This window comes from Mya arenaria, chromosome 10, assembly GCF_026914265.1.
Source record: "Mya arenaria isolate MELC-2E11 chromosome 10, ASM2691426v1".
NCBI lineage: Eukaryota > Metazoa > Mollusca > Bivalvia > Myida > Myidae > Mya > Mya arenaria.
Genome location: NC_069131.1, coordinates 19,162,558 through 19,189,678, shown reverse-complemented (window position 1 = coordinate 19,189,678; position 27,121 = coordinate 19,162,558). Strand labels below are relative to the sequence as shown.

General features: G+C 36.3%; 1 protein-coding gene across 2 annotated transcripts in view; it reads left to right on the top strand.

Moving 5' to 3' along the window:
• The window catches only part of LOC128206995 (angiopoietin-1-like), a 40,379-nt gene that overhangs the window by 4,955 nt on the left and 8,303 nt on the right, over nucleotides 1-27,121 (top strand). The window contains exons 2-5 of one of the 2 annotated variants that reach the window (XM_052909771.1): nucleotides 17,276-17,396; nucleotides 20,212-20,935; nucleotides 24,315-24,482; nucleotides 26,527-26,657. In XM_052909771.1, the coding sequence (XP_052765731.1) occupies nucleotides 17,276-17,396; nucleotides 20,212-20,935; nucleotides 24,315-24,482; nucleotides 26,527-26,657 (1,144 nt within the window). Of the gene's footprint in view, nucleotides 1-3,717; nucleotides 4,635-8,361; nucleotides 8,530-10,645; nucleotides 10,774-17,275; nucleotides 17,397-20,211; nucleotides 20,936-24,314; nucleotides 24,483-26,526; nucleotides 26,658-27,121 lie in introns of those variants that run through there. The other variant, XM_052909772.1, reaches the window with a different exon arrangement.

Here is a 27,121-nt window from a genome sequence, read left to right as displayed (position 1 = left end):
AAAATCGCGTTTTTACCATTATTTTTTTTCATGTCATAGAAGTCATGCATACTTATATATTTGATTGCGCTTTATTGAAATGGCATAATATACGTTTCATAAACCATACATTAAAATAAATGAGAAACGGCGCGTTTTGCGCGTGACTCATCTTTTAGGGGGTGTGTACGTCTGGTTTTTCCAGCACTAGTCACATGACCGTAAACACACATCCGATATGCAAGAAAAATATTAACGGCGACTTATTTTGTATAACTTAATATGAAAAAACACGAAGTAATCGCATTGGCATAGATTCGCTATATGTTCCAATTCGGCACCAACAAAACTCATATTGATGATTACAAGCTTTTCCTAGCGAAACGTCCCCCAGGTTTCAACGACGTACAGCGTTAACCGACACTGCATTCAAATTTGACAATCTAGTATTCCATGTTGCCCGAAGAATCCAAATGTCACATAACACCAATTGTTATATTGTTGTACGCAAACGATGAACACAGAGAAGGTTTAAATAATTCTTTTTATCCTATTGATATTATCATACAGCAGATGTAATTAGACAGTTGTTCGCTCATTTAAATTAAACGTAATCAGAACTATCATCTGCCATTCATAGTTCCGAATCTTACGGTTCAGGAAAGCATCAATGAAAATGGATTGCATTCATTATAATTCCGTCTTATTTGCCCAGACTATAAAAGTAAATTTTAAATATGAATCATTCACGTTATTTTTTTTTTTTTCTTGGTTAAAAAGTACTGTTTTTATCAATTTGATGTTTTCAGAATGGTAAGGTTACGTTTCGTTGTTCTGTTGGCGATGCTTACAACCTGTCTTGCAGACGACCGGTTGGACGTGTTGGAAAGTCAGATGAAAAGGATGAAATTTTCCAGTCCTACGTTGAAGTGGTATGTATAGATTATGTTATTGAAGACTTGTTTCCATGTCATTACTCGTATAGCGTTTGGCTGATCTGTTCTGTGATATTGTCTGAGGACGCTAGCCAGTCATTTCTACCTAATAGCTACAAATATATAGTATACAGTTGTAGATTTTCAGGTCGATATGTTGTTTTGCTTGGCTGTCAAGTAATTGATAGAGGACTCTAGCTTATCACTCCATCTTGCAATTTTGACATTGACGGCGCACTCAGTTAGTCTTTGAATGTAAGAACCGTTTTCATTGGACGGCTTTGGAATGTTTCACTGCTGTCCAATGAAATCAGCTTTAATAACATGAATGACGTAATAAGGTGGCTTTCAAATGTGATTTAAAGTGTAAGTAGATTTCTCGCAAAAAAACACCAAAATTCGTTCAGGATTAATACACGTCTTAATTATCGAATTCACAGCGGTAAGGGTAATTGTTAAGCTTCTGTATGTAGTGCATGCGAAAATGTTGCATGTTAGTCAATATTGAGGTTGTTTTAGAGGGGACTTTTGGTAGTTCTCGAACCTTTCCATTGTTTCTTAATATGCATTTTCAGTGTTTAATCTGCGCATATCGTCTGATTATGTAAGAATTGTAGCATTAGCTGTCATTAAAGTGATGATGTGTAGCTTTGTATTTCACCTTTCTGATAATATAAAATGTTTAAGAGGTTGTTAATCATTTTAGGAATTATTTGACGTGTTTGGGGCAGTGCAGTTCTGGGAATTTTTGGACATGTTTACTTTTATATATCTAAGATTTGTTTTCATGTAAAACTACTCTTAGAATTGTATTGAAATATCAAATTATTACATTTTTAACAATATCAAAGGATTGAAGGGCCATATATTAGTGTCAAGCTATCTGACGATCACCTGTGCATGTGGCATTTTCAAGAAAGTTTTCTTTTACAAACGAGATTTGTTCTAACAAACGTTCAATAATAATTAAGTCTTTTCAACCAAACCTAAAATAAAGGTCAGTATTTAGGACAATAACAAACACAGCTTTTATTTTTCCACATTTAAATGAGAAACATCGAGTGGTCGACTAAGATAAAGTGCTGACTCACGCTGACATTTAGCGAAATTAATCATTATTAACAAAAATGCAAAATGAACTGATTACAAAATTACTGTTAAAATATAGGCTTCTTAATAATGTACAATGTCCGTGCATAGTCATATCATTGCTGCATGTTGAACCCAGCAAAGTCCCATCCATTAATGATAAGTGGAAGAAGTTTCAATAGTAAGTAAAGGAAGATTTATGACATGCTTACCCTTGTTTTCCGTGTAATATACCCATTACGAATATTTTTATCTTATACATGTGTAAGATAACCTATCAGACATTTCGATTGGCCAGACTAATCACACGCAACCTAGATATCCCTACGCATTGTTTATAAACAAAATGGTTTAAATGCCAGCAAATACTTACCGTAAAATGAAGCTGTAAGACTTTCGGGAGAGAAATGGCTAACGAATCATAATGCCAGAAAGCATCTTGTACACAAACTTTCTGATAACAATGTTCCGCCAACCAGATAATGCAGATTACTAGTCACAGAAATATCCAGTCAGTCAACAAATACAGCCACAATAGTGACAAACACCACAGGAACATTCCAAACATCTCCATCTTGACCAACACAAGCAATATGCAATCAATGTCATTTGCTTGCCAATTTAATCAGCTGTCGGTTACCGAAAACACAAATACGAATTCCGCAGCACAGACATCTCATTACACATCCCATGGCGGCTAGAACATCATGTTCTCTGGAAACATTCCTGGTGGAAATTAACTTTTTCAACAGCAACATCCATGCAGTACAGAGTAAGGCTTCGCCGTTATCATCTGCATGTTGTGAAACGCCATGTACACCAAGAAAACGCTGCAAAATCATCGTAAAAAGCGACTGCGAATAACTTTTAAATCCGTGCACACAGAAAACTTGACAGACCGATGTAGGTCACATAAACCGCGTAAATGCATGTACTCTGAGTGTGACGTCATCAAATTGTGTACTTATTGGGGTTTTTGGTTAAAATCGTTCGTTATTCATGTTGTTGGATATTTTACTACACACTTTTGTATTTGTGACTTGTTAAGCGCTTGATCAGCTTTTAAAACTTGATAACTGCTAGTTACTTTTGTCATTTTAATTTGGAACTATTTATATGGCGCATCGTTGACATTCTACTCTGAGTACTTTGGCTGTCAAACAATCGGTTCAGAAAGTGGAACTTAATTGGTAATAAAAACACCGTTTTAAGCATGTGATAAAAAAGATATGACACTCGTTGTCATTTAATTCAAGAATTTTATTAAACTCGTCCATGAAAGTTGTTAGTAAGCTCGCCAGAGGCTCGCTTACTAACAAATTTCATGAACTCATTTAATAAAATCTTGTATTAAATGACAACTCGTGTCAGATCATATATATGCGTACATTTTTAAGCAACATGTCGTTAGCATTGAAACATACATATTTTGTTTCAACACAAATAAAATACTTCACAAATAATCACCAAAATTTGTAAAAAGTAGTTTTTTTTCTCAAGCAAGACTGTGAACAATCAAATGTTTTCATTTCACTCAAGCCATTTTAAAATGATAAAGTTATCATTCACCAACATTTGATATTTTTTCATCGATATGCATGAGCTAAATTTTAATTTCATATCTACACATCAATTATGGGTTACAGGTCCAGTTTGAATGATTAGACCCAAAGCACGCGCGGTAACGGGCTTTGCCGAGTTACTAGCCACGCAGATTGCTCGTATATTGGAATTGTTATCCGGACAGGAAACACATGATTAATGATAAAATAGTTCATATGATTTTGTAATATATCTTTAATATGTTGTCGTAATTAACAACTAACAGCATGTTTGTTTTCAACTTCGGCTTCTATTGCCCGTTACATATCTTTTATTGAAACTGTTGGTGTTTTTGTTCGTTTCAGACATTGAACACAATTGAAGGAAATGTTGGTTCATTAACTGAAAGAGTCTCAAAGCTTGAATCAATTGTTGCCACGTCCGGTACTGATAATGACAGTAACGGTTCAAGGGCCGGGAGTTCTGGAAAAGAAACATATACACAACTTGAAATTAAAGATATAAAACATACGCTCGAAATGTACCAACATGCGTTTGCGAGACAAAAACAAGAGTTAATCGACGTGAATGATCTTGTTAATAACACACTATCGGTCTTGCATTCCAATGTATCCGTAACTTTAAGAACTGTATTGAACAACGTCAGCAACTATGTGCAAGATAGCGCTGAAACTATTTCAGCTACTTTAAAAAAGGTTAACAATACAATAGTTGAAAGTGGGCGGCAATTGCGCTCTGATATTTTGATATATTTGGGCAATATTAGCTCCGAGATTAAAACCGATATGGCCATGCACATTAAGGGGGAAAAACAAGAAAACAATAAAACATTGCTTGCTTTAAATTCACAAGTCCTAAAACATATCGCAAATGAAACAGATACACTTGAAACCTTTAGAACAAATATACTTCAAGACATATATGCAGCACGGGAACACGTCCAAAACGAAACAATTGAGCTGGAAAAGAAGGTTGAAGAGCTTATAGGCAGAGCAAATGAAGTTGTTGGCATCATTGATGAACAGAGATCTACAATAGAGGACGGTATCATGGTCACCATTAGGGCACGTAAGTAACTTATAGCTGACGTGAGGAAAATAGTTGTCTTCGTGTTTAAAGCAATTACTGTTTCTGCTGTCTGTAAAATTTGCTTTAATTTATTATAATTAGGTTATAGAACAGGCTCGTAAAAAAGATAATGTATGTGTTTGATCAATGTTACTGTGTAACGATCAATGTACTTTGTCACAATAAAATGAAGTTTATATGCCATTTAATGATTTTCTATGCCACGAGTAGAAAATAAAGTCGCACTTTATTTATAAGTAGGGTAGTTAAAGGATCAAAATTATAATGAAAACTACAGGAACATGCCCAGTGGTCATGGATTCAAATATATACCCTGTTTACAGGCACAAAGTAAGGGTCCGAAGTCATGGTAGTTCTACATTACTAAATTGACTCGGTCAAAGCGACATCAACAGCCAAGTGTATACAACCATGATACTTTGTACAGAATATGTCCAAAACAATGGCTGAAATCTTTGTTTTCAAGAGATAATATGCGAATATCACAAATCGCTCTTTATCACTATAATGAGTTACCAGTTCTTATATACGATATCTACAGTTACAAAAAGTTATTACGTAATCATACACAATTAAAAAGACACTTTAAGTAATACGACACTTTTTACCGCGTTGACGTTACATGACAAGGACAGCTTCTCTTAAAATTGTAACAAGCACTTCCAATGTTGTGTCCTTGATTGTATAACCAATTGTGAAATACATGTATGTCCAAAAACATTTTAATTATTTGTTCTCCGTGTCCTGAGTGGTGAATGACACCTAAGAAGAAAAACGTTGCTCTATCATACGTCTACGCCATAAAACTGAAACTATGTTTGGAAATGATGTCACAATCATGTTGACGCAGACGTCAAATTATTAGTGTCCCTCTTCATGTTTGGGCCATACAAGTGAGTTACTATTGCAGTACTGAACACAACATTTACTGAGCATTATACACCCCGTCCCCCATTCAAACTTACGAATAAATAAATGCGTGTTTATGTATATGACGATGTATAATATTGTTTTATTTCCAAGTTCATCGAGTGACTGGTCGGAATGTAGTTAATGACAGGGGAAGCATACATAGGCACAGATCCTGCTCTGTTCCACTGCCGTTAAATAGTGTATTATATCTATATCCAGTTTACAGTTTCTGCAGTACTTGACAGTATGGTCTGACTGTTTGCAGTCATGTCACATGGAAAGCAAAAGTAGTTACAGGACATGAGTTGGTCCAATGCAGTATACTATCTCTATCTCTCTGTACCTTTATCACAGTTTACGGATAGATTGGTCATCATGGTATTTCTGTTCTCAGTTATGTGTTACTTTCAACAGTAGTCACAGTCATGTCATGCAGTCAACAGTAGTCACATTCATGAATACATGTAGAAGTAGTCACAGTCATGTAAAATATTCAACAGTAGTCTCAGTCATGTGATACATTCAACAGTAGGCATAGTCATGTGGTACATGCAGCAGTAGTCACAGTCATGTGATACATTCAACAGTAGTCACAGTCATGTGATACATTCAACGGTAGTCACAGTCATGTGATACATTCAACGGTAGTCACAGTCATGTGATACATTCAACAGTAGTCACAGTCATGTGATACATTCAACAGTAGTCAGAGTCATGAGAAACACTCAACAGTAGTCAGAGTCAAGTGATACATTCAACAGTAGTCACAGTCATGTGATACATTCAACAGTCGTAACAGTCATGAGATACATTCAATAGAAGTCACAGTTATGTGATACATTCAACATTATTTACAGTCATGTGATACATTCAACAGTAGTCACACTCATGTGATACATTCAACAGTAGTCACAGTAATGTGATACATTCAATAGTAGTAACAATCATGTGATACATTCAACAATAGGTCACACGCATGTGATACATGCAGCAGTAGTCACAGTCATGTGATTGATGTAGCAGTACTCACAGTCATGTGATACATTCAACAGTATTCACAGTCATGAGATACATTCAACAGTCGTCACAGTCATGTGATACATTCAACAGTAGTCACAGTCATGTAATACATGAAGCAGCATTCACAGTCATGTGATACATGTAGCAGTAGTCACAGTCATGTGATACATTCAACAGGAGTCACAGTCATATGATACATTCAACAGTAGTCACAATCATGTGATACATTCAACGGTAGTCATAGTCATGTGATACATTCAACAGTGTTCACAGTTATGTAATACATGCAGCAGTAGTCACAGTCATGTGATACATGCAACAGTAGTCACAGTCATGTGATACATTCAACAGTAGTGACAGTCATGTGATACATGCAGCAGTAGTCACAGTCATGTGATATATGTAGCAGTACGCACAGTCATGTCATACATGCAGCAGCAGTCAAAGTCATGTGTTACATTCAACACGAGTCACAGTCATTTGATACATGCAGCAGTAGTCACAGTTATGTGATACATTCAACAGTAGTCACAGTCATGCGATACATTCAACAGTAGTCAAATTCATGTGATACATTCAACAGTAGTCACAGTCATGTGATACATTCAACAGTATTCAAATTCATATGATACATGCAACAGTAGTCACAGTTATGTGATACATTCAACAGTAGTCACAGTCATGTGATACATTCAACAGTATTCAAATTCATATGATACATGCAGCAGTAGTCACAGTTATGTGATACATTCAACAGTAGTCACAGTCATGCGATACATTCAACAGTAGTCAAATTCATGTGATACATTCAACAGTAGTCACAGTCATGTGATACATTCAACAGTAGTCAAATTCATATGATACATGCAACAGTAGTCACAGTCATGTGATTCATACAGCAGTAGTCACAGTCATGTGATACATGCAGCAGTTGTCACAGTTATGTGATACATCCAACAGTATTCACAGTCATGTGATACATTCAACAGTAGTCACAGCCATGTGATACATTCAACAGTATTCACAGTCATGTAATACATTCAACAGTAGTCACAGTCATGTGATACATGCAGCAGTAGTCACAGTCATGTGATACATGTAGCAGTATTCACTGTCATGTGATATATTCAACAGGAGTCACAGTCATGTGATACATGCAGCAGTATTCACAGCCATGTGATACATTCAACAGTAGTCACAGTTATGTAATATATGCAGCAGTACTCACAGTCATGTGATACATTCAACAGTAGTCACAGTCATGTGATACTTTCTGCAGTAGTCACAGTCATGTGATACATTCAACAGTAGTCACAGTCATGTGATACATTCAGCAGTAGTCACAGTCATGTGATACATGCAGCAGTAGTCACAATCATGTGATACATTCAACAGTAGTCACAGTCATGTGATACATTTAACAATATTCAAAGTTATGTAATATATGCAGCAGTACTCACAGTCATGTGATACATTCAACAGTAGTCACAGTCATGTGATACTTGCAGCAGTAGTCACAGTCATGTGATAAATTCAACAGTAGTCACAGTCATGTGATACTTGCAGCAGTAGTCACAGTCATGTGATACATTTAACAGTAGTCACAGCCTGTGTTGATGCACTGTCTATTATATATTGTTCTATTCTCTATTTTGTTCAAAATATCTGGAGTGACTGGTCGTCATGGTTTTCCTTTCTTACGATTGCTGCAAAAGTAGTCAAACGACCTGCGTTGTCCAGCTGCCGTTAAATATTGTTCTATTTTTCTATCTAGTTCACAGTTCCTGGAGTGACTGGTCTGCATGGTCCGACTGTTCTCAGTCATGTGGCAAGGGCAAAAGAAGTAGATACAGGTCATGTGATGTACTTCCGCCTTTTACTGATGGCGTTTGCATTGGCAATGATACTGATAAAGAGGAATGTGTCATTCAAGAGTGTCCTGGTGAGTACGTTATGGTGACAGATGCATAGTCTCTTATCAGTAACTACCAAAATACAGTAAATTTAAAAACACTCATGTTTCTCTTAGTGTAGTGTATTCATTTACCTCCTCATACCATATCATGTTTTCAAACCGAGTAACAATCTAAACGGCAGTTTGAATAATAGTTTTTATTATGGAGCAATATTGTTTTTGGGATACAAGTCTTTATGATTTTATTATTGTTTTATATTGAATAACAGTACTTCAGGCGTGACATAATCAAACCATTTATTTCAGCTTTATTTTCAATCTGATTGCATTTTAGTTTAACTCTATAAAGAAATTGTCTGTTTAATTGGAAGGAACACATCTGGGAGCAGACATTATTACAATCATTTGCTTGACATAATTCATAACATTCACGTTTCATTTCTCACAGACAATATACTACAGCAACAAGTTTAATCATAATTTTAAAATTATAAAATGTGATATTGCATGCAGATCTACAAAGAACAAATTATGACTAATATTTCCGCACAGAAAGTCAATGACTTGTGTTTATCACCAAAGGAAATACCATTTAAAATTGTCTTGATTGAAATATGATCATACATTAACAAATATCAACGCATATTTTACTTACAGCGTTAAATATGACCAAACATGAAGTCACTGATTTAGGGCGTGATTGTGTACAGTTCATATGTTTGGGGTAAATCATCGAAATAACATCATAGAAAAATATACATTTTCCGTGTCACATCTACTGGCTACCATTTAAACTCTAAGTCGCATCCTGTACTACATCTAAACTAATCTAAATCGCATTCTGCACTATATCGTACCTTATCTTACTCGTATCCTGCACTACATCTTATCTCATCTAACTCGTATCCTGTACTACATCTTATCTCATCTTTCTCGTATCCTGTACTACATCTGATCTCATCTAAGTCGTATCCTGTACTACATCTTATCTCATCTAACTCGTATGCTGTACTACATCTGATCTCATCTAACTCGTATCATGTACTACATCTTATCTCATCTTACTAGTATCCTGCACTACATCTTATCTCATCTAACTCGTATCCTGCACTACATCTTATCTCATCTTACTCGTATCCTGCACTACATCTTATATCATCTTACTCGTATCCTGCACTACATCTTATCTCATCTTACTAGTATCCTGCACTACATCTTATCTCATCTTACTCGTATCCTGTACTACATCTTATCTCATCTAACTCGTATCCTGCACTACATCTTATCTCATCTTACTAGTATCCTGCACTACATCTTATCTCATCTAACTCGTATCCTGCACTACATCTTATCTCATCTTACTCGTATCATGCACTACATCTTATCTCATCTTACTCGTATCCTGCACTACATCTTATCTCATCTTACTAGTATCCTGCACTACATCTTATCTCATCTAACTCGTATCCTGCACTGCATCTTATCTCATCTAACTCGTATCCTGCACTACATCTTATCTCATCTTACTAGTATCCTGCACTACATCTTATCTCATCTAACTCGTATCCTGCACTACATCTTATCTCATCTTACTCGTATCCTGCACTACATCTTATCTCATCTTACTCGTATCCTGTACTACATCTTATCTCATCTAACTCGTATCCTGTACTACATCTGATCTCATCTTACTCGTATCCTGTACTACATCTTATCTCATCTAACTCGTATCCTGTACTACATCTGATCTCATCTTACTCGTTTCCTGCACAACATCTAAACTGCACACTACATGAGAAATTACGCCATTAAAAGATTATGCCTATATAGTTGGTGTCTGTCGGTACTTTTTGTTTAGTTTTGTTTAGTGTCAGACAGGCGTCATAATTGTCTAAAAATAACAAAGCAGCACATAAAAAAGGTGTAATTGAATTCCCACGCTTTCTACTTTCAGCGTAGTTAAATGAAAAGTATTCAGACAAGGTAAATCCTCCATATGTATCTACATGCTTCGTTGAAAAATGACCGAGGTGCGCCGATGAATGTCAAACTGAATTCAAATAACAAGTCAAACGTTTTGTTATCGTTATCATGGTCATTATATTGCTATTCAAACATATTCGCATGTTGTTTTTGTTTCTAGTGGACTGCTACGACCTTCACAAACAGAACCAAGGACTACCCAGTGGTGTGTATAGCGTGTCGCTATGGAGAAGTCACGTGGGTATCCGGGTGTTTTGTGACATGACGACTGCTTCAGGTGGTTGGACGGTAAAAAAAAACACATGTCAATAAACTTTTTCACAAAAAAATACAATCGTTCAAAGAAGTTGTCACGTTGACGCAGCTTTCTTATATATGGAAACGGCATTAGATAATATAGTTAAATATGCGTGTGCGTGCTTTTGTGTGTGTGTGTGCGTGTGTGTGTGTGTGTGCGCGTGCGCGCGTGCGTGCGTGCGTGCGTGCGTGCGTGTGTGTGTACGTGCCTACATGCGTGCTTGCGTGTGTGTGTTTTAGCTCAGCTGAGCTCTTTGTGCTAAGTATTAGCTATTGTGATAGGAAAATTGTTCGTCAACTGTTCCTTTCAAACAATTTCTTCTCCTTACCCACTAGGACCATTTGCAACAAACTTTACAGGAAAGTTCCGTTGGTGGACATCTTCTTAATTTCTTCAATAAAAGTCATTCCATGCCGATGGCAATCGATAGGAAATACTTTGAAACACTGCTCAGATTTTACTAGCCCGGGTTGAACATAATTTCACAGAAATTTCCCTTGACATTGTTTTGTCAAAATGCCGTGGTACCCAGCTCCCCTTAATCGATTAGCAAAAGCGGCCGAAGGACGGGAACCATCGGAAAAGCGTTGAGTGTTCCGGTGGTTCCCGCCCTTCGGCCGCTTTTGCTAATCGATGAAGGGGAGCTGGGTACCACGGTATTTTTAAAAGAACAATGTCTGGTTAGCGCTTGTGATAATTCCCATTTTGAAGAATTTTCGTCGTATACTGTTTCTCTCGACAAGAATACCGGTTTTAACGTGTATATAACGGGCCACTGCATCTATGAGCCAGGTATTTTGTTTGTAGTTTACAAAGAAGTTATCATTTTCGACGAGAATTGGTCGTTGTTTACCTTTTCGCCGGGCGAACATTCTTCACATGTTTAATGTTACAGTATAGGGTATTTTTGAATTTTGTCAAATCTCGTTTTATGTTTATGGCAATGTGTTATTTTCTTTGATATACATGTTGAAGTATGTATAAAATATAATTTTGGCTAGTTGAAATTTATTATTGCGACTTTAATGAGCCTTTGTCATCAAGCCACTGTGGTTAACTGTGTAAAGAGAAACCTTTGAAAATCTCTCCCAAAATCTTCTGGCCAATTAAAATTAATAAAATAGAATTATTCCTTAGGTTACCATATATCACTTTCTTCACCTCATGTGGATTCGTTAAAATGGAGTGCCAGGTCGGCGGGGCTACTTTTCACTACATGTCTATATGGAAAACTTTAGAAACCATTTTTCCGATTTCAAATTATTTTCACAGGAAGTATCCTTAGGTGAACCTTTTATCAAAATGTAACTCTTTTTAAAAAAAAATACAATATATATATTTTTATTTCATTTTTTTATATTTTTGTTATATTTAATTTATTATGCATTTTTAAAAAGCAACAACATACTTTTGATCATCATTTTATTTTTACTCAATCATTTAAGATATCAACTTCAAACTCTATGAACTTATTCACCGTAACAATGTTTTGTAAGAGTTATGGCCCTCCGGAACGTTTAAAATAAACATATATTTTCCATATTGTATACGTCCGTTTAAAGTGGAATGTATTATAGTTTCACCTGTAGCATTTTGCCGGGCGGCGTCAGTTTATTGTCCGATCAATAACTTTAGAAACTTATGTCCAATCAAGTGAGCGATATAGGGTTATATTGGCCCTCTTGATTGTGTAGCAATACCTATTGTACTGCGTGTATCAATAATGTTTGTTATACATCTTTCGGTAATTAGTTGTTTAAAAGGTTAAACATTAAAAATGTTCTGAAATGTTCTTGCTCGCTCAATAACGCTATTTGACCAAACACCTTAACATCATTTCATCAATGTTTAAGGATATATCTATGTTTTGAAATGGATGGTTTCAGTGGTAGGAATATAGTTTTCAGAATGAAAATAAAATAATTATGAACGAAAACCATGTTATGGATACATACTAGTTATGTCCCCCTTGAAATATGAGTATTTATTTGCAAATTTTGTCCTTTCTCTCTGTCATGAGACCAGGTTTGGTTCACACGATCATGAAACAGCATAGGTAGATGACCCCTTTTGTCATTTAGGTTAGCAGATCAAAATAACATCCAAATGTATTGTAAAATATCTAAGCACAGTATCACAAGAACTGTTGGACTAATAGCCGTGAAACTGTAAAGTTGTGTTGTAATCGACCGGTAGATGAACCTTTTTATGTTTTCGGTATCGAGATCAAGACTCAACGTCATTTGAACTGTTTTTTAAAACCATTGTCCGCACAGAAATATGAAACTAACTTGACATATTGAACATGTCCTTTATATCACCCTAAGTATCAGCGTTGATGTTAGTGCGTTTTCTTCTTAAAGCACGACAATCCAGCACATGTTTTGCGCTCAGTGGTAATAAATGACAAATTCACAAACCTCTCTTGTTTAGGTCATTCAGCACAGACATGATGGCTCAGTGGACTTATGTCTCTTGTTTAGGTCAATCAGCACAGACATGATGGCTCAGTAGACTTATGTCTTTTGTTTAGGTGATTCAACACAAATATGATGGCTCAGTGGACTTATGTCTTTTGTTTAGGTCATTCAGCACAGATATGATGGCTCAGTGGACTTATGTCTCTTGTTTAGGTCATTCAGCACAGATATGATGGCTCAGTGGACTTATGTCTCTTGTTTAGGTGATTCAGCACAGACATGGTGGCTCAGTAGACTTATGTCTCTTGTTTAGGTGATTCAACACAGATATGATGGCTCAGTGGACTTATGTCTCTTGTTTAGGTGATTCAACACAGATATGATGGCTCAGTGGACTTATGTCTCTTGTTTAGGTCATTCAGCACAGATATGATGGCTCAGTGGACTTATGTCTCTTGTTTAGGTCATTCAACACAGATATGATCGCTCAGTGGACTTATGTCTTTTGTTTAGGTCATTCAACACAGATATGATCGCTCAGTAGACTTATGTCTCTTGTTTAGGTGATTCAACACAGATATGATGGCTCAGTGGACTTATGTCTCTTGTTTAGGTGATTCAGCACAGACATGATGGCTCAGTGGACTTATGTCTCTTGTTTAGGTGATTCAACACAGATATGATCGCTCAGTGGACTTATGTCTTTTGTTTAGGTCATTCAACACAGATATGATCGCTCAGTAGACTTATGTCCCTTGTTTAGGTGATTCAACACAGATATGATGGCTCAGTGGACTTATGTCTCTTGTTTAGGTGATTCAGCACAGACATGATGGCTCAGTGGACTTATGTCTCTTGTTTAGGTGATTCAACACAGATATGATGGCTCAGTGGACTTATGTCTCTTGTTTAGGTGATTCAACACAGACATGATGGCTCAGTGGACTTATGTCTCTTGTTTAGGTGATTCAACACAGATATGATGGCTCAGTGGACTTATGTCTCATGTTTACATTATTCAGCACAGATATGATGGCTCAGTGGACTTATGTCTCTTGTTTAGGTGATTCAACACAGATATGATGGCTCAGTGGACTTATGTCTCTTGTTTAGGTTATTCAGCACATATATGATGGCTCAGTCGACATATGTCTCTCGTTTAGGTCATTCAACACAGATATGATGGCTCAGTGGACTTATGTATCTCGTTCAGGTCATTCAGCACAGATATGATGGCTCAGTGGACTTTTGTCTCTTGTTCATGTCATTCACAGCAACAGATATGATGGCTCAGTCGACTTATGTCTCTTGTTCAGGTCATTCAGCACAGATATGATGGCTCAGTCGAGTCTTTGTCTCTTGTTTAGGTCATTCAGCACAGATATGATGGCTCAGTCGACTTATGTCTCTTGTTTAGGTCATTCAGCACAGATATGATGGCTCAGTGGACTTATGTCTTTTGTTTAGGTTATTAAGCACACATATGATGGCTCAGTGGACTTATGTCTCTTGTTTAGGTTATTCAGCACAGATATGATGAATCAGTAGACTTATGTCTCTTGATTAGGTTATTCAGCACAGATATGATGGCTCAGTGGACTTATGCCTCTTGTTTAGGTTATTAAGCACATATATGATGGCTCAGTAGACTTATGTCTCTTGTTTAGGTTATTCAGCTCAGAAATGATTGCTCAGAAATTTTTCAATATTTTTTTACATATTCGGTATTATAATTTTTAGTAAGCAATTATAAGATTTTTTTTGATTTAAAAAATAAAATTGTGTTTGAAAATCCGGTGCCAGTGCATGTAACTTGTAGGACCGATTTAATGAATTTTGTCATTAAACCTGCCTTTTAGATTTTTTTTATAAAAATGAAATGTGGACGTTCCTATTTATATAAAAAAGATACCTCCAATCTGGCAGCTGTGCGGGAAAATGACGTCACTATTGCATTATGGGACATATTGGTAAAATTTACCCTGGTAAATTTACCGCCTTGGTAATTTCTTTTATACAACATACTTACCGCCATGGTAATATCACCACGGAATTTACCGGTGGTTTTACTTACCGAGGTAATTATTTACCAGTGTTTATACAATTGGCTGCTGAAATACAATTATCCGATTAGAAAGCAATATCAAAGTTCAACTCAGGTAGCAGAGAAGACTGCTCAGTGTGTAAAGTTGGATGTCTGTTTCCTATTCTGAGTGAGTTTGTGAAGTTTATTTGCTGATAAGTTTACGGTCTCCCACTAAAAGTTTTTATTCCAATACAGGAGAAAGAAAGTGGTAAACTAGGCCCAAAATGCACCATTTTTCTGCGTGGGGATACCCACTAACCCATCTGCCAACACTTTAAAACAACTAAATTTCTGTTCTAAAGGAGGGGCCCAAATTAAAATGTTATGCCCCTTAGTACCGCTCTCCCGACCGTCAAATCCTGGACCGGCCCTGTTTATTATGATGCATGCGTGGTTTGTCTGTATTGATTTGTATATTGTGTTCATATCGTTTAATTGTTTGTTTGGCCTTAGACTCTTGCTATAGAATAGAGACTTCGTAGGTTGTGTGCTACTAGGCGTATCCCTATGGTTATAGAATTGGCCATGGCTTAAACTTGATAATTTCCCAAGTGGGAAGACTATTTGGCCGATTGCTTTAGCCCGAGGGTAATTTATATTTCACTGGGGCCATTATCAGCCAAACGCCTTGGTCAACAACACCTTAACCTGTATAATACATATGTTTTTGTAATAGGACATTAAAAGTTTACCAGCGAAATACGCAATGCAAGATGCAGCTAGTATTCATACATTGACACATTTAAAATTATGAATTACTATTTAGCTATTTTGAGAAAAGGGTCTTAACATCCGTGCGGGGACGTTTGATCTGACTTTGTGGAAATGTGCCAGGATTTTGGAAAAATTCAAAGCGATTTCTACACTAAATTTTCCACGATTGACGAGAATGCTTTTCCGGTCTTTTAATGATGCGCCAACAAGGCTGAAATATATTTTAGTATCATTCAAATCATCTTTGGCAACCCGACCCGACGCGCGTCAGCCGGAAACGAGCATTGCCGCACAGCGTGCCCGAGGGTCGGATTTTTTTTTTATCCGGACCGGAAAAACATGATTAATGTTTTTCTTGCTTATCTAGAGTTATCAATTTGTTACTCAATTGACGTAGAAAACGCTCAGCAAAAAGCGCGTGCGACGTTGTTTACTGACGTCATGAAGCGCAGTAATTTTAAATCACAATAGTTTCTCTAAAAATCGCGTTTTTACCATTATTTTTTTTCATGTCATAGAAGTCATGTATACTTATATATTTGATTGCGCTTTATTGAAATGGCATAATATACGTTTCATAAACCATACATTAAAAGAAATGAGAAACGGCGCGTTGTTGCGCGTGACTCATCTTTTAGGGGGTGTGTACGTCTGGTTTTTACAGCACTAGTCACATGACCGTAAACACACATCCGATATGCAAGAAAAATATTAACGGCGACTTATTTTGTATAACTTAATATGAAAAAAACACGAAGTAATCGCATTGGCTTAGATTCGCTATATGTTCCAATTCGGCACCAACAAAACTCATATTGATGATTACAAGCTTTTCCTAGCGAAACGTCCCCCAGGTCTCAACGACGTACAGCGTTAACCGACACTGCATTCAAATTTGACAATCTAGTATTCCATGTTGCCCGAAGAAATTCAAATGTCATATAAACACCAATTGTTATATTGTTGTACGCAAACGATGAACACAGAGAAGGTTTAAATAATTCTTTTTATCCTATTGATATTATCATACAGCAGATGTAATTAGACAGTTGTTCGCTCATTTAAATTAAACGTAATCAGAACTATCATCTGCCATTTATATTTCCGAATCTTACGGTTCAGGAAAGCATCAATGAAAATGGATTGCATTCATTATAATGCCGTCCTATTTGCCCAGACTATAAAAGTAAATTTTAAATATTGAATCATTCACGTTATTTTTCTATTTTTCTTGGTTAAAAAGTACTGTTTTTATCAATTTGATGTTTTCAGAATGGTAAGGTTACGTCTCGTTGTTCTGTTGGCGATGCTTACAACCTGTCTTGCAGACCGGTTGGACGTGTTGGAAAGTCAGATGGAAAGGATGAAATATTTCGAGTCCTACGTTGAAAAGGTATGTAAAGATTATGTTATTGAAGACTTGCTTCCATGTCATTACTCGTATAGCGTTTGGCTGATCTGTTCTGTGATATTGTCTGAGGACGCTAGCCAGTCATTTCTACTTAATAGCTACAAATATATTTTATACAGTTGTAGATTTTCAGGTCGATATGTTGTTTTGCTTGGCTGTCAAGTAATATTGATAGAGGACTCTAGCTTATCACTCCATCTTGCAATTTTGACATTGACGGCGCACTCAGTTAGTCTTTGAATGTAAGAACCGTTTTCATTGGACGGCTTTTGAATGTTTCACTGCTGTCCAATGAAATCAGCTTTAATAACATGAATGACGTAATAAGGTGGCTTTCAAATGTGATTTAAAGTGTAAGTAGATTTCTCGCAAAAAAACACCAAAATTCGTTCAGGATTAATACACGTCTTAATTATCGAATTCACAGCGGTAAGGGTAATTGTTTGAGCTTCTGTATGTAGTGCATGCGAAAATGTTGCATGTTAGTCAATATTGAGGTTGTTTTAGAGGGGACTTTTGGTAGTTCTCGAACCTTTCCATTGTTTCTTAATATGCATTTTCAGTGTTTAATCTGCGCATATCGTCTGATTATGTAAGAATTGTAGCATTAGCTGTCATTAAAGTGATGTGTATAGCTTTGTATTTCACCTTTCTGATAATATAAAATGTTTAAGAGGTTGTTAATCATTTTAGGAATTATTTGACGTTGTTTGGGGCAGTGCAGTTCTGGGAATTTTTGGACATGTTTACTTTTTATATTTAATGATTTGTTTTCATGTAAAACTCTTAGAATTGTATTGAAATATCAAATTATTACATTTTTAACAATATTAAAGGATTGAAGGGCCATATATTAGTGTCAAGCTATCTGACGATCACCTGTGCATGTGGCATTTTCAAGAAAGTTTTCTTTTACAAACGAGATTTGTTCTAACAAACGTTCAATAATAATTAAGTCTTTTCAACCAAACCTAAAATAAAGGTCAGTATTTAGGACAATAACAAACACAGCTTTTATTTTTCCACATTTAAATGAGAAACATCGAGTGGTCGACTAAGATAAAGTGCTGACTCACGCTGACATTTAGCGAAATTAATCATTATTAACAAAAATGCAAAATGAACTGATTACAAAATTACTGTTAAAATATAGGCTTCTTAATAATGTACAATGTCCGTGCATAGTCATATCATTGCTGCATGTTGAACCCAGCAAAGTCCCATCCATTAATGATAAGTGGAAGAAGTTTCAATAGTAAGTAAAGGAAGATTTATGACATGCTTACCCTTGTTTTCCGTGTTATATACCCATTACGAATATTTTTATCTTATACATGTGTAAGATAACCTATCAGACATTTCGATTGGCCAGACTAATCACACGCAACCTAGATATCCCTCCGCATTGTTTATAAACAAAATGGTTTAAATGCCAGCAAATACTTACCGTAACATCTCCATCTTGACCAACACAAGCAATATGCAATCAATGTCATTTGCTTGCCAATTTAATCAGCTGTCGGTTACCGAAAACACAAATACGAATTCCGCAGCACAGACATCTCATTACACATCCCATGGCGGCTAGAACATCATGTTCTCTGGAAACATTCCTGGTGGAAATTAACTTTTTCAACAGCAACATCCATGCAGTACAGAGTAAGGCTTCGCCGTTATCATCTGCATGTTGTGAAACGCCATGTACACCAAGAAAACGCTGCAAAATCATCGTAAAAAGCGACTGCGAATAACTTTTAAATCCGTGCACGGATATTGAACTTGACAGACCGATGTAGGTCACATAAACCGCGTAAATGCATGTACTCTGAGTGTGACGTCATCAAATTGTGTACTTATTGGGGTTTTTGGTTAAAATCGTTCGTTATTCATGTTGTTGGATATTTTACTACACACTTTTGTATTTGTGACTTGTTAAGCGCTTGATCAGCTTTTAAAACTTGATAACTGCTAGTTACTTTTGTCATTTTAATTTGGAACTATTTATATGGCGCATCGTTGACATTCTACTCTGAGTACTTTGGCTGTCAAACAATCGGTTCAGAAAGTGGAACTTAATTGGTAATAAAAACACCGTTTTAAGCATGTGATAAAAAAGATATGACACTCGTTGTCATTTAATTCAAGAATTTTATTAAACTCGTCCATGAAAGTTGTTAGTAAGCTCGCCAGAGGCTCGCTTACTAACAAATTTCATGAACTCATTTAATAAAATCTTGTATTAAATGACAACTCGTGTCAGATCATATATATGCGTACATTTTTAAGCAACATGTCGTTAGCATTGAAACATACATATTTTGTTTCAACACAAATAAAATACTTCAACAAATAATCACCAAAATTTGTAAAAAGTAGTTTTTTTCTCAAGCAAGACTGTGAACAATCAAATGTTTTCATTTCACTCAAGCCATTTTAAAATGATAAAGTTATCATTCACCAACATTTGATATTTTTTCATCGATATGCATGAGCTAAATTTTAATTTCATATCTACACATCAATTATGGGTTACAGGTCCAGTTTGAATGATTAGACCCAAAGCACGCGCGGTAACGGGGCTTTGCCGAGTTACTAGCCACGCAGATTGCTCGTATATTGGAATTGTTATCCGGACAGGAAACACATGATTAATGATAAAATAGTTCATATGATTTTGTAATATATCTTTAATATGTTGTCGTAATTAACAACTAACAGCATGTTTGTTTTCAACTTCGGCTTCTATTGCCCGTTACATATCTTTTATTGAAACTGTTGGTGTTTTTGTTCGTTTCAGACATTGAACACAATTGAAGGAAATGTTGGTTCATTAACTGAAAGAGTCTCAAAGCTTGAATCAATTGTTGCCACGTCCGGTACTGATAATGACAGTAACGGTTCAAGGGCCGGGAGTTCTGGAAAAGAAACATATACACAACTTGAAATTAAAGATATAAAACATACGCTCGAAATGTACCAACATGCGTTTGCGAGACAAAAACAAGAGTTAATCGACGTGAATGATCTTGTTAATAACACACTATCGGTCTTGCATTCCAATGTATCCGTAACTTTAAGAACTGTATTGAACAACGTCAGCAACTATGTGCAAGATAGCGCTGAAACTATTTCAGCTACTTTAAAAAAGGTTAACAATACAATAGTTGAAAGTGGGCGGCAATTGCGCTCTGATATTTTGATATATTTGGGCAATATTAGCTCCGAGATTAAAACCGATATGGCCAGGCACATTAAGGGGGAAAAACAAGAAAACAATAAAACATTGCTTGCTTTAAATTCACAAGTCCTAAAACATATCGCAAATGAAACAGATACACTTGAAACCTTTAGAACAAATATACTTCAAGACATATATGCAGCACGGGAACACGTCCAAAACGAAACAATTGAGCTGGAAAAGAAGGTTGAAGAGCTTATAGGCAGAGCAAATGAAGTTGTTGGCATCATTGATGAACAGAGATCTACAATAGAGGACGGTATCATGGTCACCATTAGGGCACGTAAGTAACTTATAGCTGACGTGAGGAAAATAGTTGTCTTCGTGTTTAAAGCAATTACTGTTTCTGCTGTCTGTACAATTTGCTTTAATTTATTATAATTAGGTTATAGAACAGGCTCGTAAAAAAGATAATGTATGTGTTTGATCAATGTTACTGTGTAACGATCAATGTACTTTGTCACAATAAAATGAAGTTTATATGCCATTTAATGATTTTCTATGCCACGAGTAGAAAATTAAGTCGCACTTTATTTATAAGTAGGGTAGTTAAAGGATCAAAATTATAATGAAAACTACAGGAACATGCCCAGTGGTCATGGATTCAAATATATACCCTGTTTACAGGCACAAAGTAAGGGTCCGAAGTCATGGTAGTTCTACATTACTAAATTGACTCGGTCAAAGCGACATCAACAGCCAAGTGTATACAACCATGATACTTTGTACAGAATATGTCCAAAACAATGGCTGAAATCTTTGTTTTCAAGAGATAATATGCGAATATCACAAATCGCTCTTTATCACTATAATGAGTTACCAGTTCTTATATACGATACCTACAGTTACAGAAAGTTATTACGTAATCATACACAATTAAAAAGACACTTTAAGTAATACGACACTTTTTACCGCGTTGACGTTACATGACAAGGACAGCTTCTCTTAAAATTGTAACAAGCACTTCCAATGTTGTGTCCTTGATTGTATAACCAATTGTGAAATACATGTATGTCCAAAAACATTTTAATTATTTGTTCTCCGTGTCCTGAGTGGTGAATGACAGCTAAGAAGAAAAACGTTGCTCTATCATACGTCTACGCCATAAAACTGAAACTATGTTTGGAAATGATGTCACAATCATGTTGACGCAGACGTCAAATTAATAATGTCCCCACTCATGTTTGGGCCATACAAGTGAGTTACTATTGCAGTACTGAACACAACATTTACTGAGCATTATACACCCCGTCGCCCATTCAAACTTACGAATAAATAAATGCGTGTTTATGTATATGACGATGTATAATATTGTTTTATTTCCATGTTCATCGAGTGACCGGTCGGAATGTAGTTAATGACAAGGGAAGCATACATAGTCACAGGTCCTGCTCTGTTCCACTGCCGTTAAATAGTGTATTATATCTATATCCAGTTTACAGTTTCTGCAGTACTTGACAGTATGTTCTGACTGTTTGCAGTCATGTCACGTTGAAAGCAAAAGTTGTTACAGGACATGAGTTGGTCCAATGCAGTATACTATCTCTATCTCTCTGTACCTTTATCACAGTTTACGGATAGATTGGTTATCATGTTATTTCTGTTCTCAGTTATGTGATACTTTCAACAGTAGTCACAGTCATGTGATGCAGTCAACAGTAGTCACATTCATGAATGCATGTAGCAATAGTCATAGTCATGTGATACATGCAGCATTAGTCACAGTCATGTGATACATTCAACAGTAGTCACAGTCATGTGATATATGCAGCAGTAGTCACAGTCATGTGATACATTTAACAGTAGTCTCAGTCATGTGATACATTCAACAGTAGTCACAGTCATGTATTACATTCAAAAGTAGTCACAGTCATGTGATACATTCAACAGGAGTCACTCTCATGTGATACATGCAGCAGTAATCACAGTCATGTGATACATTCAACAGTAGTCACAGTCATGTGATACATTCAACGGTAGTCACAGTTATGTGATACATTCAACAGGAGTCACAGTCATGTGATATATGCAGCAGTAGTCACAGTCATGTGATACATTCAACAGTATTCACTGTCATGTGAAACATTCAACTGTAGTCACAGTCAAGTGATACATTCAACAGTCGTAACAGTCATGTGATACATTCAATAGAAGTCACAGTTATTTGATACATTCACCAGTATTCACAGTAATGTGATACATTCAACAGTAGTCACAGTCAAGTGATACATTCAACAGTCGTAACAGTCATGTGATACATTCAATAGAAGTCACAGTTATTTGATACATTCACCAGTATTCACAGTCATGTGATACATTCAACAGTAGTCATAGTCATGTGATACATTCAATAGTAGTAACAATCATGTGATACATTCAACAATAGGTCACACGCATGTGATACATGCAGCAGAAGTCACAGTCATGTGATACATGTAGCAGTACTCACAGTCATGTGATATATTCAACATTATTCACAGTCATGGGATACATTCAACAGTCGTCAAAGTCATGTGATACATTCAACAGTAGTCACAGTCATGTAATACATGAAGCAGCAGTCACAGTCATGTGATACATGTAGCAGTATTCATAGCCATGTGATTCATGTAGCAGTAGTCAATGTCATGTAATGCATGTAGCAGTATTCACAGTCATTTGAATCATTCAACAGTAGTTACTGCCATGTGAAAGATTTAGCAGTAGTCACAGTCATGTGATACATTCAACAGTATTCACAGTCATGTGAAACATGCAGCAGTAGTCACAGTCATGTGATACATGTAGCAGTAGTCACAGTCATGTGATGCATGCAGCAGTAGTCACAGTCATGTGATACATTCAACAGGATTCACATTCATGTGATACATTCAACAGTAGTCACAATCATGTGATACATTCAACGGTAGTCATAGTCATGTGATACATTCAACAGTATTCACAGTTATGTAATACCTGCAGCAGTAGTCACAGTCATGTGGTACATGCAGTAGTAGTCACAGTCATGTGATACATTCAACAGTAGTCACATTCATGTGATACATGCCGCAGTAGTCACAGTCATGTGATACATGTAGCAGTACGCACTGTCATGTGATGCATGTAGCAGTAGTCACAGTCATGTGATACATTCAACAGGAGTCACAGTCATTTGATGCATGCAGTAGTAGTCACAGTCATGTGATACATTCAACAGTAGTCACAGTCATGTGATACATGCAGCAGTATTCACAGTCATTTGATACATTCAACAGGAGTCACGGTCATGCGATACATTCAACAGTTTTTAAATTCATGTGATACATTCAACAATAGACATAGCCATGTGATACATTCAACAGTATTCACAGACATGTGATACATGCAACAGTAGTCACAGTCATGTGATATATGAAGCAGTAGTCACAGTCATGTGATACATTCAACAGTAGTCACAGTCATGTGATACATGCAGCAGTAGTCACAGTCATGTGATACATTTATTAGTAGTCACAGCCTGTGTTGATGCACTGTCTATTATATATTGTTCTATTCTCTATTTTGTTCACAATATCTGGAGTGACTGGTCGTCATGGTTTTCCTTTCTTACGATTGCTGCAAAAGTAGTCAAACGACCTGCGTTGTCCAGCTGCCGTTAAATATTGTTCTATTTTTCTATCTAGTTCACATTTCCTGGAGTGACTGGTCTGCATGGTCCGACTGTTCTCAGTCATGTGGCAAGGGCAAAAGAAGTAGATACAGGTCATGTGATGTACTTCCGCCTTTTACTGATGGCGTTTGCATTGGCAATGATACTGATACAGAGGAATGTGTCATTCAAGAGTGTCCTGGTGAGTACGTTATGGTGACAGATGCATAGTCTCTTATCAGTAACTACCAAAATACAGTAAATTTAAAAACACTCATGTTTCTCTTAGTGTAGTGTATTCATTTACCTCCTCATACCATATCATGTTTTCAAACCGAGTAACAATCTAAACGGCAGTTTGAATAATAGTTTTTTATTATGGAGCAATATTGTTTTTGGGATACAAGTCTTTATGATTTTATTATTGTTTTATATTGAATAACAGTACTTCAGGCGTGACATAATCAAACCATTTATTTCAGCTTTATTTTCAATCTGATTGCATTTTAGTTTAACTCTATAAAGAAATTGTCTGTTTAATTGGAAGGAACACATCTGGGAGCAGACATTATTACAATCATTTGCTTGACATAATTCATAACATTCACGTTTCATTTCTCACAGACAATATACTACAGCAACAAGTTTAATCATAATTTTAAAATTATAAAATGTGAAATTGCATGCAGATCTACAAAGAACAAATTATGACTAATATTTCCGCACAGAAAGTCAATGACTTGTGTTTATCACCAAAGGAAATACCATTCAAAATTGTCTTGATTGAAATATGATCATACATTAACAAATATCAACGCATATTTTACTTACAGCATTAAATATGACCAAACATGAAGTCACTGATTTAGGGCGTGATTGTGTACAGTTCATATGTTTGGGGTAATTCATCGAAATAACATCATAGAAAAATATACACTTTCCGTGTCACATCTACCGGCTACCATTTAAACTCTAAGTCGCATCCTGTACTACATCTAAACTAATCTAAATCGCATTCTGCACTATATCGTACCTTATCTTACTCGTATCCTGCACTACATCTTATCTCATCTAACTCGTATCCTGTACTACATCTTATCTCATATTTCTCGTATCCTGTACTACATCTGATCTCATCTAAGTCGTATCCTGTACTACATCTTATCTCATCTAACTCGTATCCTGTACTACATCTGATCTCATCTTACTCGTATCCTGTACTACATCTTATCTCATCTAACTCGTATCCTGCACTACATCTTATCTCATCTTACTCGTATCCTGCACTACATCTTATCTCATCTAACTCGTATCCTGCACTACATCTTATCTCATCTTACTCGTATCCTGCACTACATCTTATCTCATCTTACTCGTATCCTGCACTACATCTTATCTCATCTTACTAGTATCCTGCACTACATCTTATCTCATCTAACTCGTATCCTGCACTACATCTTATCTCATCTTACTAGTATCCTGCACTACATCTTATCTCATCTTACTAGTATCCTGCACTACATCTTATCTCATCTAACTCGTATCCTGCACTACATCTTATCTCATCTTACTCGTATCCTGCACTACATCTTATCTCATCTTACTCGTATCCTGTACTACATCTTATCTCATCTAACTCGTATCCTGTACTACATCTTATCTCATCTTACTCGTATCCTGTACTACATCTTATCTCATCTTACTCGTTTCCTGTACTACATCTTATCTCATCTAACTCGTATCCTGTACTACATCTGATCACTTCTTACTCGTATCCTGCACAACATCTAAACTGCACACTACATGAAATATTACGCCATTAAAAGCTTATGCCAGACTAATCGGAATGATTCGGCAATTTCAATCATACGAAGAGCCCCAGTTCATTAGTAAAAGTAGTTCGTAAAATGAATATGGCGGCGACGCCTATATAGTTGGTGTCTGTCGGTACTTTTTGTTTAGTTTTGTTTAGTGTCAGATAGGCGTCATAATTGCCTAAAAATAAGAAAGCAGCACATAAAAAGGTGTAATTGAATTCCCACGCTTTCTACTTTCAGCGTAGTTAAATGAAAAGTATTCAGACAAGGTAAATCCTCCATATGTATCTACATGCTTCGTTGAAAAATGACCGAGGTGCGCCGATGAATGTCAAACTGAATTCGAATAACAAGTCAAACGTTTTGTTATCGTTATCATGGTCATTATATTGCTATTCAAACATATTCGCATGTTGTTTTTGTTTCCAGTGGTGGACTGCTACGACCTTCACAAACAGAACCAAGGACTACCCAGTGGTGTGTATAACGTGTCGCTATGGAGAAGTCACGTAGAGATCCGGGTGTTTTGTGACATGACGACTGCTTCAGGCGGTTGGACGGTAAAAAAACAACATGTTAATAAACTTTTTCACAAAAAAATACAATCATTCAAAGAAGTTGTCACGTTGACGCAGCTTCATTATATATGGAAACGGCATTATATAATATAGTTAAATATGCGTGTGCGTGCTTGTGTGTGTGCGTGTGTGTGTGTGTGTGTGTGTGTGTGTGTGTGTGTGTGTGTGTGTGTGTGTGTGTGTGTGTGTGTGTGTGTGTGTGTGCGTGCCTACATGCGTGCTTGCTAGCGTGTGTGTGTTTTAGCTCAGCTGAGCCCTTTGTGCTCAGCATTAGCTATTGTGATAGGAAAATTGTTCGTCAACTGTTCCTTTCAAACAACTTCTTCTCCTTACCCACTATTACAATTTGCAACAAACTTTACAGGAAAGTTCCGTTGGTGGACATCTTCTTAATTTCTTCATAAAAGTCATTCCATGCCGATGCCAATCGATAGGAAATACTTTGA